The sequence below is a fragment of the Antedon bifida genome, chromosome 2 (genome assembly GCF_963402885.1).
Source record: "Antedon bifida chromosome 2, ecAntBifi1.1, whole genome shotgun sequence".
Taxonomy (NCBI): Eukaryota; Metazoa; Echinodermata; class Crinoidea; order Comatulida; family Antedonidae; genus Antedon; species Antedon bifida.
In genome coordinates, this window is record NC_136227.1 from 31820996 (window position 1) to 31839053 (window position 18058).

At 34.9% G+C, this 18058-nt stretch overlaps 2 protein-coding genes across 2 annotated transcripts; one reads left to right on the top strand and one right to left on the bottom strand.

Moving 5' to 3' along the window:
* Positions 1-129: 129 nt before the first annotated feature.
* Positions 130-8321, bottom strand: LOC144834634 (leucine-rich repeat-containing protein 43-like). Its single transcript, XM_078689516.1, has 15 exons — positions 8190-8321; positions 7608-7659; positions 7045-7238; positions 6797-6907; positions 6137-6270; positions 5655-5775; positions 5057-5174; positions 4859-4935; positions 4369-4509; positions 3534-3618; positions 2307-2533; positions 2036-2158; positions 1437-1637; positions 1180-1240; positions 130-983 (listed from the first exon to the last, which is right to left on the bottom strand). The coding sequence occupies exons 1-15, from the start codon at positions 8283-8285 to the stop codon at positions 808-810; spliced, it is 1917 nt and encodes a 638-aa protein (XP_078545642.1). The 5' UTR covers positions 8286-8321; the 3' UTR covers positions 130-807.
* Positions 8322-9213: 892 nt separating this feature from the next.
* Positions 9214-11412, top strand: LOC144836232 (vitamin D 25-hydroxylase-like). Its single transcript, XM_078691482.1, has 3 exons — positions 9214-9504; positions 9831-10784; positions 11051-11412. The coding sequence occupies exons 1-3, from the start codon at positions 9225-9227 to the stop codon at positions 11239-11241; spliced, it is 1425 nt and encodes a 474-aa protein (XP_078547608.1). The 5' UTR covers positions 9214-9224; the 3' UTR covers positions 11242-11412.
* The last annotated feature ends 6646 nt before the right edge of the window (positions 11413-18058 follow it).

The window sequence follows — 18058 nt, forward strand, 5'->3', positions numbered from 1 at the left end:
AAAAAAACATTAGCCATCATCATCAAAATTCCTTTTTACAATATTTTAAAATATATTATTTATTTATTTACAATCAAGAAAACAAACAAGCACTAGATTTGAACTATTCGCAGACGAATTAGGTGATCGTTGCTAACGTAACATAAAGTGCATGTTAAAATGCGGAATGCGCTGAAATTGAGTATACTTTATATTATGAGTTACAGTTCAAGTGTAGAAATGAGTCTAGTCTTCTATAGAACCAACTTGCCAATACATACCACAAACCAGAAATTAAACAATATTACTATATAACTATAATACAGAAAAATGTTAATGAAACACTGTATCAATGTACAGTACTGTAAACAAACCAAAAAAATATCCCAAGTGTTCTAATAGTAGGACGTCTGCAGATCAAACTTATTCAGATTTTTACAATTTACACATAGTTATTATTTTACATCATGGATTGTAAAAGTATTTTATTAAAATTGACTCCCCTGTATACTGTACATACATTCAATATTTTATTCAAAATGTCCTACACTCTTCTGTCTAATTCATTTTTTTTCAATAAATATAGGGATTTTAATTAACTATCTTATAGTGCAGTATATAAAAAAGCTCACTATTACTATTGGATTATATAATTATTTAAGTTATTAAATAATAAAACAATCAATTTTATAAATTTTTCTGTATTCATTTATTTAACAGTGAGGTTAAAACACAAAATTGTGAGATTCTCTCGGGTTTTGTATTTATAAAATATATTATTTATTAATACTTGTTGCCACTGTACTTAGATAGCATGCTTAATTTGTTCTAAGTTAGAGCATCCTGGGCTGTTTTCCATTCATGTAACAGTACACTGATGTTGGAAGCTATTGGAACAGGCGCTTGCTGTTCCTCTTCACATTCCTCACTTTGGTGGGATTTTCCGGATACTGGCCGTTTCTTGCTGTCTTTCTTATCACCTTTTATTGGGGTCTTCTTTGTTCCTAAAGGAGTAAAAAAAAAATGCTTTTAGATAGAGTGGATCTAAACAAAAACAATAATGCTAGTAGACCTTTAGTAGACTCTAGTAACTAAGATTTGTTGATGACAAAGTATTATTGAATGCAATGTGCAACTATACTGAAACCAAGTTCTTCACAGAAGATGGTGATAATAATAATGAATATGTTTACAATATACCTTTCTCTTTTTCAACTTTTCCTTTCTTCATTTTTCCAGAGTCCTTTCGTTTTTTCTTGTCCTATTTTTCATAAAAGAAATAAAACACAAATTTGGATGACATGCATTCATCATATTTCAAGATCTGACATAGTCGGTCTCTTTTCACCATCAATGGAGGAGAACCTTTCATGTTTTTTTTATAAATCCACAAGCACATTTTACAGTGTGAAATGGGTTAAGGATGTGATGTATACTGTACTCATTTTTTTACTAACCTTAGCCACATTTACTTCCTCTTCTGGCTCTTTCTCAACTTCAGGTCCCTCCTCGAGTTGGAAAACACATTCTTTTGAGTAGACATGCTCCCCTTCAACAAAGTCTACCAGGTCGACATGGTACCTTGCTAATACCGTCACCTCTGGTACACTCCTTGCCAATTCTACCTCTGGTTCTTTCTTTTTCTTCTTACCTTTATCCTAACAGAAAAATTGAATTAAGACGACCTTACTATAAATCAGAAATGCAGATTATCTTTAACATGTAGAGCATGCATTCTGACATAACTATACTGAAATACTGAAACACCAGGCAAATATTTTGAGTGCTAGACACACCAGTTAAACATGTATACTGACATACCAGTTAAACATGTATACTGACACACCAGTTAAACATGTATACTGACACACCAGTTAAACATGTATACTGACACACCAGTTAAACATGTATACTGACATACCAGTTAAACATTTATACTGACACACCAGTTAAACATGTATACTGACACACCAGTTAAACATGTATACTGACATACATGTACACTGTAACACCAGCTTAATTTGTACAGACAAACAAAACTCTTCCTTTAACATACTTTCTGTTCTTTTGGTTTTTCAGTCTTGGCACTTTCTTTTCTTTTTTCCTTATTGCTTCCTCTTTTACTACTGGCACTTGTTCTTCCGTCACACAAACTTTCATCAAGTGGTGTGCACAAAACCTAAACAAATAAATTAAAACAATTATACAGTAATACCAAATCTAAGCCCTCAATAAGCTACAGTACATCATTACTCAGGACCATTTTATAGAGACTAGTGTCTAAAATTCAGCAAATGACTAAATTCAGCAAATTGTATAACTCTTACCTTATCTTCCTTAATAACTACATCTATTCCTTCTTTTAAACCTTCTTTTAATGCTGGTAAGTTTTCATATATCAGCTCTAACTTGAATTCAAACTGTAAGCCCTCATCATTCCAGGCCAGCTTATCTGTACAGTATTGTACATATGCTGGAGCTGTAATCTCATGCTCACTGCACGAAGGTACTTCACTTGCCCTCTCAGATTTTGGTTCAGTGTTTTCTGTTTCTTCTGTGACAAAAACAATTGTTGCAAATAATGCATTTAAAAACTACTGGAGTAGAAGTGAACATGTTGGACTGTATTGTATCATACACAGGTGTAGGTGCATTCCTGGTATTTTTAGCACTCCCCAATCATGTTTTTAAATTTATAAATATAGAAAAATCCGTAATAAGGATACTTTAAACCAGAGAAGTACTACTGTACTTTGGCTATGAGGGCCTAATTTATTTATTAATACATAATTATTACTATAGTAAAAACAACTGGTATTAAAAATAATTATAAAATGGTTTGAAGAAAACAGGCTTTGCACTTGGCCTATGTTATGATTGCTATAAGGATTTGTGTTTTGTAACTTTATGGTTTAAGATGCTTGGCTACTAATCCCATGGTCCTGGGTTTAGCTTAGCCCCAAAGACTTTGTTTCTGAGTTAGAGCATCTTTTGTACAATGTTGGTCTTGTGAACAGGATGGCCACCTGTGAATAAACTCACTTTTATGGCATGCTTGGCAATTTGCCTAAATTGAGAATAATATTAAATGATGCTATTTCATAACTATAGACATTAGAACCAATCAAATTTTATAACTAAGTCAGTCAAGGTATGTGGTTACCTGCAGAATGTTTGAACAAAATACAGGTACAGATTTTGATTTGCAAAAACCAATAACTGTAGGGAGCGAGGAAACGCGTCCCAATATCTGCACATACGCACTATGAGCTAACATGACGTAGTTTGGTCATTGCAAATCAAAAGCTGTAATCTATCTGTCACAGTAATGCAACACCGTCTCTGTATGACTATTTCCCTGGTAGTACCAGGAAAGAGTGGGCACTTTCCCTGGTAGTATCAACACTATACTATCATTTGTCACTACTTCCTTTGCTAACCCAGTGACCACATAGGTCATTGTCTCCCATCATACTGTACTAATATAACTAGGGAGGTATAAAATGTAACTAGAGAGATGTAAAACTACTAATCTAATGCAACACATACAGTACCTTTAGGACCAGTGATAGTAATTATTGCTGTTCCATCAACAGGTGTTATTCCGTCAGCTGTTGTATTTTCTGTCAATTCACCCTCCTAATTTTTCAAAAATGAATTGAATGCCATGATATTCAAAGTATGAATGTAAATAAATACATATTTAAATATATTTTAAAAATTAATAATTAAATAAAAAATGACCTTCATAATGGCTGTATAAATGTTGAAATATATTTATGTACTGTAATTCTAAACTCTCAGATTAGATTTTTACAGATACATGCAGGTGGTGGTGGTTAAATGATACATTATTACAGGTACTGTATCAAAGTTAATTTGGAGCCGAACAAACTATAAACTACAATTATAAACAAACTACAGCATAGATTTAGCTGGTATTGCGGCCAAAGGCACTGGTTTCTTCGGCCCTCATCCTGGCCCCTGGTTTAGGAACCTCAATGCTGGAAACCTTGGGCGTCTTTTCGGACATATTTTAATGCCTGCTTTTTTCCTCTGGGCAATGCTCAGGGGCCTCCATTATCTCCAGGCCCCCTGGGTTTAGCCCGTGAGTGCTTATAGCCGTTAAACCACTGCCCTCCAGAAACAAAATCTTTGAACTTCATTGGCTATGGGCTTTGGTACTAGAAGCATAGTTTAGTAAGCATGGGTGTAGTCATTGCCTTAAGCTCTGTCTACACTACCAAACTTTATGTGATGTGCCCATATATGGATGTGATGATGTCATATCACTACCATATTTGGGCATATCACTACCATATTTGGGCATATCACTACTAGTACCATATTTGGTAGACAAAGCTTAAAATATGTGTTGAAAAAGTCTACCTGGACTGATTCTTCCAATTGTTTTGATTTCTCTTCACTCTCTTTTAAATGTTCTTCTATCCTTAATTTATCTTTCAGGAATGTGAATTCCATGTAGTATCTTCTTTCAATGATTGGATACTCTGGAAGGTCTTCTGTACCCTAATTTAACAAATAGACAAAAGGATATCAAACCAAAAATTCAGGGCCTATAAATGGCAAATTTTAGTTGCCTAACTGAAATTAGTGTCCTATCTTTTGCATTACAATTAGCAAAATTTAGGCGGGTCCCAGGCTGGCTGGGCCCTTACTTGAATCTGCCTATGACTACTAAAGAATGTTCTAACTAAATAGGCCATCTTTTTGACTTAATTGATCAGTGTATGTATTGATTAAATATCAATTTACATCAATGGTTGAATAGCTATTTAAATATCCAGTAGATGGCTACGGGTTACATCACCCAAGGTTTAACAATTCACTCGGGCAAAGATCCTGCGCTATTACTTACCTGCATTTCTATGGGCATTGGAATGCCATTAAGTTGTTTAACTTCTAATGTTAATTTAGTCTCATCTTGGATTAAATCTGTAATTACAAATATGTTAGGATTAGTAGCAGCATTTTAAATTAAATCCTGGAATAAAATAAAAGTTAAATTTTGAATATTTGAACATAGCACTAATGGAAATAGACATATTTTAATTACCTTTGCGTCTTGCTAATCCCTTGAAGTGATGCTTTTCATCCGCACTAATCCTAAGATCATCTAGGATTAAGAGGTGCTTTAAGCTATCCACCACAAATCCTCTGTAGCCAGGAACCAACTAAAAATTACAATTGATTACAGTCTGTAAATAAGCTATGTCTAAACTATCAAACTTTATGTGCCCATATATGGACATAATGATGTCATATCAGTCATATTTTTTGTCAAACTAGTTAGATAGTGTAGACAGAGCTTTAGTTGTATGGTATATTTGTGTTTAGTACTGTAGGAAAACAGAACTAGATGTTGGTATTTTCTTGCACAGACAGATTTTTTTTATCACTGTATTTTCATTGTTTTAACAAAAAAACAAGGATTAAAAACTTCATTTCATTATATATAGAACGTCTACACATCAAGCTGATGATACTGGGTTCAAATCTTGGTTGGGGAAACTCATTTTCACAGATTTAGGCTGTTATGAATTTAGATATATACACATCGCAATAAATTATTATATAAATACATTATGACTTTTGCTTGTGGTCACAATTTATTAATTATTAAAACAAAAATTAATCATTTTGAAGTAACTTACAGCCAGTGGATTAGCGATGAGACTTAAGTTCCTTAACTTAGTTAGTGATGAAAGCTGCTGAACAACCTCTGGTAAACCACAGAGATTGTTATGACTTAGATCCAAAGACAACAAGTTAGGCCTAGAAAGTAACACACAGAAAATAACAGTGAAGCCCGCTCAGTGAAATAAGTGACTCAATTGAAATAGAAGGGTATATGTTCAAATTTGTAACACTATTAATTATTTTTTGCAAAAAAAATTATTAAAAGTAGGTGGTGGGCTTATACTGGAGGGTGAGCTTATACTGGAGGGTGGGCTTATACTGGAGGGTGGGCTTATAGCCCAGAGTAGGCTTATACCCGTGGATGGGCTTATACTGGAGGGTGGGCTTATACTGCAGGGTGGGCTTATACCTGAGGATGGGCTTATAACCAAGGGTGGGCTTATAACCAAGGGTGGGCTTATACACAAGTGTGGGCTTAATAAACAGTTTATCTTACCAATGACGTTCTGTTAGGTAGTCGTATATATTTGATATGACGTTATGACCGAGTCCTAAATGTTGAAGATTTGGTGGTGGGTTGTCACAAAGTGGTTCAAGATCACTTATGTTGTTAGCAACCAGCTCCAAAACCTAAAATTATAATATCAATATAGATTTAGTTATTCTTGTGATTAAACAGCTTGCATCAAGTAAACCTGTTCTATTCTGTTTCACTGAATAAAAGGCAGTGCCGTTTGAATGTATTAATGACACAGTGACTATTTATCTGGAAATGGTATTAATTTTTCTAACTTTTATTTTGTTTATGTTGCATTTATAAAACATTTAAGAATAATTGTCTCTAATATTATAGGCTACTGGACAGTATTAATGATGGCTATTTATACTTTCTAGTTTGTATAGAATACTCGCCTCTAATTTTACTGGTAAATGATCGCTATTTATACTTTCTAGTTCATATAAAATGAATAATAGTACTTTTAATTGTACTGGAATGATAGGTATTTATACTTTCTAGTTCATATAGAATACTCACCTCTAATTTTACTGGTAAATGGTTGCTATTTACACTTTATAGTTTATATAGAATACTCACCTCTAATTTTACTGGTAAATGGTTGCTATTTACACTTTATAGTTTATATAGAATACTCACCTCTAATTTTACTGGTAAATGGTTGCTATTTACACTTTCTAATTTATTCGCACTTAAAGTTAATTCCTTCAAGTTTGGAAATTCTAAGAGTCTTTCATCTACTTCATTTATCTGTAATGAAAAAAATAATCTTTTAGGATGAGGCATGGTCAATCATGCGAGTAATTAAAAGTTATCTGACATTTCTATCTTTTTAATCATAAATTTCAACTAACTGAACTATATATGGCTATAATACTACTGCTTACATTTTTATCGACAATTCGTAATGTCTTAAAATGGGTTAGGATAAACTGTCTGTTGATAACCCATGGTTTCTGCACCGCAGTCTCTCTCAGATTTTGTGCTTCATCACTCCAACTGTAGTCAACACTGTACGGTGAGAACTTGGATGTTATCAGCTCCTCCAAACGTTCTCCGTGTTCTTTTTCAACACCATAATCTGCGGAAAAAGAAAACATTACTGTAAGATTTTGTTGGCATGGCTTAAACAGTGATCTTGGCAGCAAATGTATTTATAATTGTTTAACTGGAAACTATAAGGACAATTTGACACAACGTGAAATGATTCTTTTTTATTTCCAAATACAGTTCTTTATGTTGCACACGAAAATAACTAAAATTCTGTCTACACTATCAAATTTTATGTGACAAAAAATGTGATGTGCCCATATATGGTCATTATGATGTCATATCACTACCATATTTTGGAATATCACTACCATAATTGGGAATTTCGCTACTATATTTGGGAACATCACACTTTTTTTGTCAAACTAGTTTGATAGTGTAGACAGAGCTTTAGACTTACCTTTTAATGTCACTCCAAATTGTGTATTGGCGAGAGAATTTTCATCTGTCCGCTGTAAAGAAAATAATGATTTCTATTAATAGTGATTGACCAATATATGCTCCATATACCTGCTATTGATGATTATTAGGGTAGGCCTATATTAGTATTAGTAATTTAATAATATTACAGTACAGGCTTAGCCTACTGTGCTACTACTACTCTAGTGGGTTAGAAGATAGGTAATACTGGCCTATTTATCATTAGTCTATCATTACTAAATACTAGGCCTAGCCCTAGGCAAGGCTTTACAAAATTGTTATTCATGTTGAAATATTGTAATTTATATAAAATAAATAGATCTTGGTTAGTATAGGCCTTGATATACAATACAATGACACGTAAGCTTTTCTGTATAGGCTTGCTGCTGTACAGTCGTAGATTGGATGCCTAGGCTGGACTGATAGCATGGCCATCAGCATCCGCCGAGTCAGCGAGCGACCGAGGCCTCTCTTCTCTACCAGTCCAGGCCTAGATCTCCCATTCTGTCTTTTAGGCTAAACTAAACTTGTGAGTGAATTATATTAAATTTAGACTAATTACCCAGGAACCTAAACCACATGGGAACTCATGAAGACACAATGTTTTAAGTTGGCTCTCAAAAGCTTCATAAACACTTTGTCCAGATTCTATAGACATTTTTTGCGATAATGTTGCGATACGTTTGTTTACTTTTTCTTCGTTGAATGCGTCCATGTGCCTGGCAACGTTCCAGACGTCACGACGTCTGGAACGTTTAAATTAAAACACCCTACAGTAGTAAAACAATTTAAAACGACTGGATAATCCAAAAATGTTTCTTTTCACTTATTTTTGTCACACTTATTACTACTACTGTAGCCTCTATATTCTCTCTTTTGTTTTAATGTTTTTTTCCAATTGATAAATGATTTTTTTAAGACATAAATAACATCGCATCATTATCGTTATGAAGTGGTATCGCCTTTTTCTGTGCACTTTTTTTAGAAACATTTCAGATATATAGCCTAGATTAGATAATGTGGGAATAAGAGGAGAAACCATTAGGAGAATGAGTTTGTTATAGGAGCTCATGATTGAATATGTAAAGAATAAAACTAATTCTTCCATGGTATATTATAACTTCTTGGCAAAAAAAGTGTAAACCTATAAACAATGTTAGTGATAAGAATACGATTCAGACAGATGTAAAAGATGAATTTGAATAAAATTATCTTTGGCCACATCAAAAGAAACTGCCTATTTCTAAGTCTATATAGAAATACTTCCGATCTGGTAAAACGATACATAACTACAACCTACCTGTACAATTAATTCGCCTTACTGATGTTTTTAATATAGGCCTACCTTGATCATAACCAGACGATCTTTAACTTTAATTACTTAATACGTTTGTTAAATTTACACCTAAGATGCTATACCGTTTCACCTTAAATGCTGGTATACGTGGAATGAGCAATATAAAATAAACAACAAGTTTTGACAAACGCATTCCGGTTGTAGTTCATCTTCAAGAGCTTCTTAAAAATGTTGACCACGGTGGCAAACTATGGCATCACGTTCCATATTGCATATACGGCTATACTAGCAATATGCGTTATGCTGTATTTCAAACAACGCAAGAAATCATCGGATAAAATAACCCCACCTGGACCAAAAGGTGTACCGTTTTTCGGAAACTTGCTTACATTTCTTGGTGACAAACCGCATTTGCAGTTCTACAAACTAGCTCAAGAGTTTGGTTCTGTTGTTCGAGTTCGTATTGGATGGTTTGATGTGATTACTTTGAATGATTTTAACTCAATCAGAGAAGCTGCCAACAAACACAAGGATATTAAACGATATTTGGGGCCAATTAATTCTTCGTTGCAGAAAATAGGTAAGTTTTATCATTTTGTGTGTCCTTTGCAAAAACACTGTTATAATAATGTACAGTATGTTATACATGCTTTTTGTTCAACCTATATAGGCCGATATTAGAACTTTTTTAGTGGTATCTTTAAAAATAAATTTACATAGTCTTGAAATAATTTTATATAGATCCATTTTTAGTACTTTTGATCTATTGGATCAACAAACAAGAAAAAGTTATCTTCTATAATTTTGCATATGCCTAATATGCCTGCCATTGACTCAAAGGAAAGCTATAATTTTTCAAATGAACTTAGGCCTATAATAAAATGTATCTTAATCTTACATTTTCAGCTTCGTTTATAAAAGGCAAAGAAGCCAGTTTGGATGAACAATTCAAAGACGTTAAACGCGTTTTTGGAAGTCCCACTGGTGATCTTGAAGAGTTTGCTGCAAAAGAGGTAGAAAGAATGGTTGACGAGATCCACAAGAAACGGGAAAACGCGTTCGAACTAAAACCTCTTGTGTTATCAACCGTCGTCAATACAACACTGAGTGTCTTCAGTGTCAACAGATGTCCTGATGATGACGTCAGGTTGAAGAACACGGCAGAGTTCAGCAAGAACATCATCCAGATTGACCAGTACTTTCACCTCTTGGACGTTTTTCCAATTTGCAATATCTTGAAAATTCTCCAATTTAAAAAGGTGGCTCTCCTTGGGTATAAACTGCAGAAGTTCGTGAACGATAAACTGAGAGAAATAACGAGACTTGGACAAACAGCAAAAGAAAATGGAGGTAACCACGACAACGTAGACGTCCCGAGTACGGACGTTACTGCAAATAATTCCATCAATTTAAAACTGGACAATGTAAAAAGTATTCCAAATACACTTCGAGTCTCACTGATCGCTGGAACTCACACCATTACCAACACATTTAACATTGCCATGCACTTTATCACGCAGAATCCCAAAATATCTGAGAGGATACAGAAAGAAATAGATGACCTGACGGAAGGTAAAAGAAGGCCAACGTACGCTGAAAAATCGAAATTACCATACACGGATGCAGCAATAATGGAAATGCTACGTATTTCAAGGCTAGTTGTCAGAAAGTATAGTGCTCCTAACGGAGGGAATATCGGTGGTTATAATGTTTGTCCCGGTACTTTGGTCTTGGTGAATTATTACGCAGTGCACCACAATCCAGATGTCTATCCCGACCCAGAGCAGTTCAGGCCCGAAAGATTTCTGAATGAAGAAGGGAAGGTTTGCAAACCAAGGGAGTACCTTCCATTTGGAACAGGTAAGTTATTAGTGGTATTATGAATCACAAATAGTAAAGCCTCTATTAAGGGGACACCTTCAAAACTTAACAAAGTGTCCGTTTAATAGGAGTGTCCTCTGATATTGGTGTCAAGGAGGGGTTCTACTGTGTGGTATGCGGTAGGGACTAATGTTTCAGAAGGCCTATGCATCCACTAATTGTTTTTAAAATCCTGCGTTAAAAACGAAAACAAAAAGCCAATTATATCTTCATTTAATGATTGTGATGTCTGTATTTTCTTACAGGTTTGCGCATGTGCAAAGGACTGGGTCTAGCTCGTGTCGATCTGTTTGTTCTTTTGACATATCTGCTACAAAGTTTTACACTTACTTCAAAAGAAGATAACAAACACTGCCTTGAAGGAATTCTTGGCTACAATGAAGAGTTTTCTTATGAAATCATTGCCACTCCTCGTCAACAAGCTTGCTTTTCATAAATACGACAATACAAATCATTTTATATATATAATCATGAATATTCATAAACTGATTTTTTTATTTTTTCCAGTCAAACGTTACGCACGTTGTCACAAATGTAATTGATATCTATAAAAGAAGTAGTGAATATTAAGCCTATATGCTGAATTATGGTATTAAAGTTTCTCATTATTAACGATCTAATAGTAACACCTTATTGTCTTTTATTATTTTTTTATCATTTTAAAAGTTTATAAATTTACATTGTGTGTGTAAGCAATATAGGCCCTATATATAGTTACTATTGCACGGGTGTTAATCAACCTATCTTTATCTATATATTTAAATATAGTTATGACACGTCATGTCAGTCAAAATGTGTTTATTTTTACGAATTTAGAACGTAAACTACAACATTGATTCTGAATGAATAATGATGAACGCCCTCTATGATATTATGATAAGTGTATCTAATAAGCAGAGGAATCGAATGTACAGCAGTAGTGTGCTCGACACATTCTCATCGACGACGACATGTAATTCTCGTGATTATATCATTTCATCAAACATAATGATGTAATGTTTATTGTATATCATGATCCATCACAAAAAGCCCGTTTGCTTTACATAATAATAGTAGCTTGATATATCAAATCCAAGGACGAATCCAGAGTTAGAAAGTAACACATGAAATTAATGAACATAAAAATATAAAACGTAGGCTTTACAACATTTACACACAATATGCCTATGAAGCAAACATAAATGACACCCGCTGCCTATTCCCTTTGGTTTTATACAATTATTTAATAACAATTTCACAAGATAGCAATTTGTATTTGAAATACTGTAAACCCCAACCTTTTCGCGACCTTTTATTTTCGCATGATGCATTTATAACAATGTATCTGTATATTATTATGATTCTACTCACGTACAAAACATATCTCGGCAATTTTGATTTTGACAATAAAGTGTACCTATCTGGTACCTTATCTTGTATCTAATTAGGGGCTTGTAACTTCAACATCAATGATATCCTATCATATCGTATGTCATCTCCTCTATTATTACTATGATTGTCGACGTCATCATTGTCGTCATCGTTATCAACACCATCATCAAGTCTAATCTTAGGAGCCATGTCTTGTTTTATTTAGCCACAACATATACCAGAACGTAACTTGCAACACATACCCACGGTAGGCTTTTCTCGACTCCGGAATATTCAGTATCTTTATATCTATTTACAGACCCTGATTTTCCTCCTGGATCTGCCGCTGATTGCCATCATTATCATCATTACGTCATTATTATCATAACCATAATCACTGGGTTATAACAAAGCTTTCTTTTGTAACAACCAACACATTTATAAGCGAACTTACACTTACAGAACGTTTCGAAACCGGACATGTTTCATTCTGAACTATACCTATTGTACAACACTGTCTTTCTTACGACTATCCTCATCATTCCGTCATTACCTTTATCCGTACATCACTTTGATCAAAATTGAGCAGTGTAGCTCTGTTTAACTCTGATCACAGACTCTAATCATTTCCATTCGCATCTTCAAAGGGTCGGTGACACTGCTAATTATTTCAATGAACTTCTTAGAAAGTCAACTACCTCGTTCCGAAACTAATATGGAATTGAGAATGAGAAAGGAGAACGTTAGTTTTGTCTCCATATAAATACTTCTTTATGAAATAGTGAATTTTAATGTGTTCTATTTTATGAAACATGCAGTGCATTCGCCTGTTGAAATTTGGCCAATGTGCGCTCTACCCAACCAAGATACACGGCAGATATAGGCCTAAAGTCTCGATTCCCAGTGCTGTATCTCCAGATAATATCCACTAGATCTATTTCTGATGTATCATAGGAATATTTGGTAATAACAGGATCTAATTTATATCACATGTGATGCCTATATCATGTAAGGTTAGGTTAAATGGTTAGGTGCCTACTACACACATGTGATGTTGTATTACCAAATATTCCTATGATACTTCGGAAATAGATACAGTACCAAGAATCTGCTGAATTTGTTTAGTTGCTTTGTGGTAGGATTCTATACCCCCATGCATATATTTTGTTTACATTATATTTATATATCTGTAGGCCTAAAGCGTGGTTCCCACTATAACGCAACGCAGCGACGTATCGACGCAAAGTGCTGTACTGCGTAATCACAAGTGGGAACCGACGACGCAATAGTGCTGCAAACATCGTAGATTTGATTTCACGCAGGCGGGGCAAACACAATTATTGGAAGGGCATTTGCTTATGTTGCGTAAGCTTGGTTCCCACTAGCGACGCAACGTAACGCAACCTACGCAACGTAAAAAAATGCCCTTCTAATAATTGTGTTTGCCCCCGCCTGCGTGAAATCAAACATGCGATGTTTGCAGCAATGTTGCGTCTTCGGTTCCCACTTGTGATTACGCAATACAGCACTTTGCGTCTATACGTCATTGCGGTGCGTTACGTTGCGTCGCTAGTGAGAACCCAGCTTATTTGTGAGTTAAATGCACAGAGTTAATCTCCTCCCACCTTTCATAATCCACATAGGCAACGTATACTGTCTATATTGTTCACTCAATTTTTAAGGAATACATTATAGTTTTCTTTATTATTATTATCGTATTGTGTCTTTTTCAGACATAAATAAAATATGATATGTGCATTACAGTTGTTCTGTTCTCGGAGTAAATTAACATTTTGAAACTCGATTCCAAATCAAAACGTTAAGATTTTCATCATAGCGATTGGGTTACTAAACCACTGCTTATGAACATTTGCATTTTTTTTTATAGATTTCAATGAATGAATAACGGTGTAGTTGTATAAAACTATTGGAAGATGGTGGGGGGTTCGGCAATCAACATCCATTGTAAGACGCCTTTTGTACGTCCATTCATTCAAGCGTGTTTCCCACTAGCGACGCAACGTATCGCAATCTACGCAACGTAAGCAAATACCCTTCTAATAATTGTTTTCTCCCCCGCCTTTCCCCCGTGAAATCAAACCTACGATGTTTGCAGCACTACTGCGTTGTCGGTTCCCACTTGTGATTACGCAATACAGCACTTTGCGTCAATACGTCACTGCGTTGCGTTCTAGTGGGAACCTCGCTTTAATAATGTGGTTAACGTCACGTTATCTATCGATTCAATCTTGTTGCTGATTCGAGTTTAAATCAAAGTTAATAATACTTAATATATCATTATTTTTAGACAATGTGATTGGCTCGTAATAATAATTCGACGCGAAATTGATTTGACATTATCAGACACTATACCGTTCTAAAATTATAATTCAATTTATTAAAGACATACAACAGCGATCGTTCCTAACGAATATATTTAGCTGCGGCGGCAACACTACTGCAGCAGCATTTTCGTGAAGAAAGAATTAAGCATTGATTCAATCTTACAAAATAAGTCTATCCTTAGGCTGTTAGACTTGTTTACCGCTGATGTGATCAATAACGGCTTGTTAAATGCAGTTAGCACCCGGCCCATCACATCACAATATCTGCTAATGTTCTTGTTGACCTATGAATATCTATTTAAATTCAATTCTTCCTCTCATTAATTACTACATCTAAGTAGAGACCGATTTACTGTATGATGTACTCAACCCCTCCTAAGAATATAATTATAAATATCACAGTTAATGCCCTTGTTGGGACACCTTCGGGACCTGGTAATACTGTAGTGTCCTCTTAAACAGAGGGTGTCCCCTGAATAGGAGTTAACTGTAGTGACCGATTTACTGTATGATGTACTCAACCCCTCCTAAGTATATATTTATACAAATATGTTGCCCCTATTGGGATACCTTGGAAACCCGGTAATTATAGTGTCCTCATAAACAGGAGTGAGTTGGTCACAGTGTTAAAATATAGGCCTATATATATTATTTCTCTTCGTTCGTTAAAACGTGTCCGATCCTCTCTTGATATGGGTTTCCCCTGGATAGAGGTGTCGCAATTAAGGAGGATGTTGTTTTAAGATACAAATTTGGAATCAATGCGGTTTTTTTCTAATTGGAGAAATCTGTATAAGGATATAATTACGCCTACACTTACAATTACACATCTTTAAAAAGTGCATTTTGAAATGAAAATTAGCGTTTACCCTAGCAAATACAGTATTGTTAACAATAAAGGCCAGTCATTAGCACTTTATTCTATTGAAACTTCTTACGTAATAGGTAGGCCTATATATAATGTATTGTCCTTTTTATAACATAGTACTTTATTCATCATTATTTAACGTTAGATCCATTCGTAATAACTTCAACCGATGCCATTATTTTATGCACTGCATTATATGTTGCTGGCCTTCCCTTTATGATTCACAAATAATTATATTTTATTGTTCAGTTTTTTTAGACGGCAATTTATTTTTCATTTTTCCATTCAGCTTTTATTCGCTGTTGGCATTTATTCTGTAATTGCCCTTCATTTCATGACGTCACCAACCGTTGCAGCATTCTTGTAGAAATAGTTGATGTTTGCAATCTTACTTATATTTATCGTATAATATGACGGAATCCCTTTGTTGAGGTGCGCATGCTCAGTGTGTGACCCACGTAAATGAGATTTCCGACAGATCTGCGGATTATTTTATCAATATTATTGGCAACTTATAACTGTTGCTTACCGGTCGTTATGGCGTAATAATTACATAGATATATTCAGTGGTTTAGTAATTGCCTAGACACAAGTCGGATGGTTTCGTATATAGAAAACATATAGAGCTTAGTGAGAGCTAACATACAAACCGTCTGATAGTTAATTTTCTAAATGCGCGTCATGCGTCGTATTTATGTGAGCGTCATAGTTTTGAGGCAAACTTGATAATGTCTGTTATATTATGTGAAATAGAATGGTGCGTATAACTAATGAGAAAATAATCCATCGATGATGTACTGTAGGCATTAAAACAGATGCAAAGATTATGTAATGACGACGATGATGACTATCAAAATGGTGACGATAATGATGGTAATTGGTGGAGACAGTGGGAGAGAAAACAATGAGTGGACTTTGCAAATGAGACACTGTTGAGATGATATTGATGGATGATATACTCTGGTTAAAGATGTCAGTTATCGGTATACTGTACCAGGCCTATCTATAATGTCTACAGTATCACATGTGACGCCTGTATTATGGCCATAGGTTTTACCTATCTTTAATAGCCTACAGGTACCACATACATGAATATATGTGGAGGTACAAATACGGGTACAACAATAGATTATGATTTGAATTTGTGAACGATACGACTGGATAAGTTGTAGATACCGAATAAAGCTTGAGGTAGACGCAACGTAAGTGAGTTGACCAATCACAAGCGATGGATTATTCGAACTGTCGCTTGTCATTGGTCAACGCTTGCGTTGCGTCCTAGTGGGAACCAAGCTTTAGATGATGATATAAAATTTGGATAAAGGAAAATGATGACATGACGATGATTGATTGTATAGTGTGAATCATGATGATGATGACGTAGAATAACCATGTCATAAATCACCATAAATAGTCAAAAACGACGAAGAAAAAATAAATGATAAACACTCTTACTAATATTGACCAATATTGACACGTCAACCTCATGTATAACATATCGCTGTTTATATAACTTCTCGCTTACATGCTAACAGTCCTATACCAGCTCGTGTTATTTAATGATTTATCGTGATTAGATATTCCTCAGAGAAGATAGATGCCAAATGAATACATTATGAATTGCAAAATGTAGCGTTAAGCGACGTAAAAAAAACATAGAGTAAGCTGAATGGACATTTTTCATTTTTAATGATTCTGTATGACATTTTGTATAATATTAAAAATGTATACTTGTCAGTGTGTGTGTCTATTGAAACTCGATAATCTTGCGTCTCGTTACTTTGCTTTACTAGTGGGATAGAACAAAACTGTTAACTTGGTTCCTGCTAAGACGCAATGTAAGTACGACGTAAGCGCAACGCAGGTAATTTAACCAATCACAAACAATTTTCTGTCACCCCATTGATCAACTAGCTTGCGTTGCGCTTACGTTGTTGTATTACTAGTGAAGCTTGGTTCTCACTAGAGACGCAACACAAGGACGTAACGCAACTTATGCTTGGTTCCCACTAGAGACGCAACACAAGGACGTAACGCAACTTATGCTTGGTTCTCACTAGAGACGCAACACAAGGACGTAACGCAACTTATGCTTGGTTCTCACTAGAGACGCAACACAAGGACGTAACGCAACTTATGCTTGGTTCCCACTAGAGACGCAACACAAGGACGTAACGCAACTTATGCTTGGTTCTCACTAGAGACGCAACACAAGGACGTAACGCAACTTATGCTTGGTTCTCACTAGAGACGCAACACAAGGACGTAACGCAACTTATGCTTGGTTCCCACTGGAGACGAAACACCATTTTTAAGCCATTTTTTAACCATGATTTTAGACATTTGCATTGTTTTAGCTTGTTTATAACATTTTTTCCTTCTTTTTAATTGTGAGTCTCAAGTTTTAACTTTTTGTATTGTAACATTGTTATGTAATCATGTATTGTATGTTGATTTTGACCGAATAAATGAATGAATGAATGAATGAAAGGACGTAACGCAACTTAAGTGTTTGAACAATCACAAGAAATAAAATATTCAAACTGTCCCTTTTCATTGGTCAACTAGCTTATGGGTTGCGTCTTCGTTCTTGCGTTGCGTCTCTAGTGGGAACCAAGCTTTATAACTTGAAAGCTTCACATTAGGACGCCATGCACTGTAAAGATTGGTTCCCACTAGCGACGCAACGT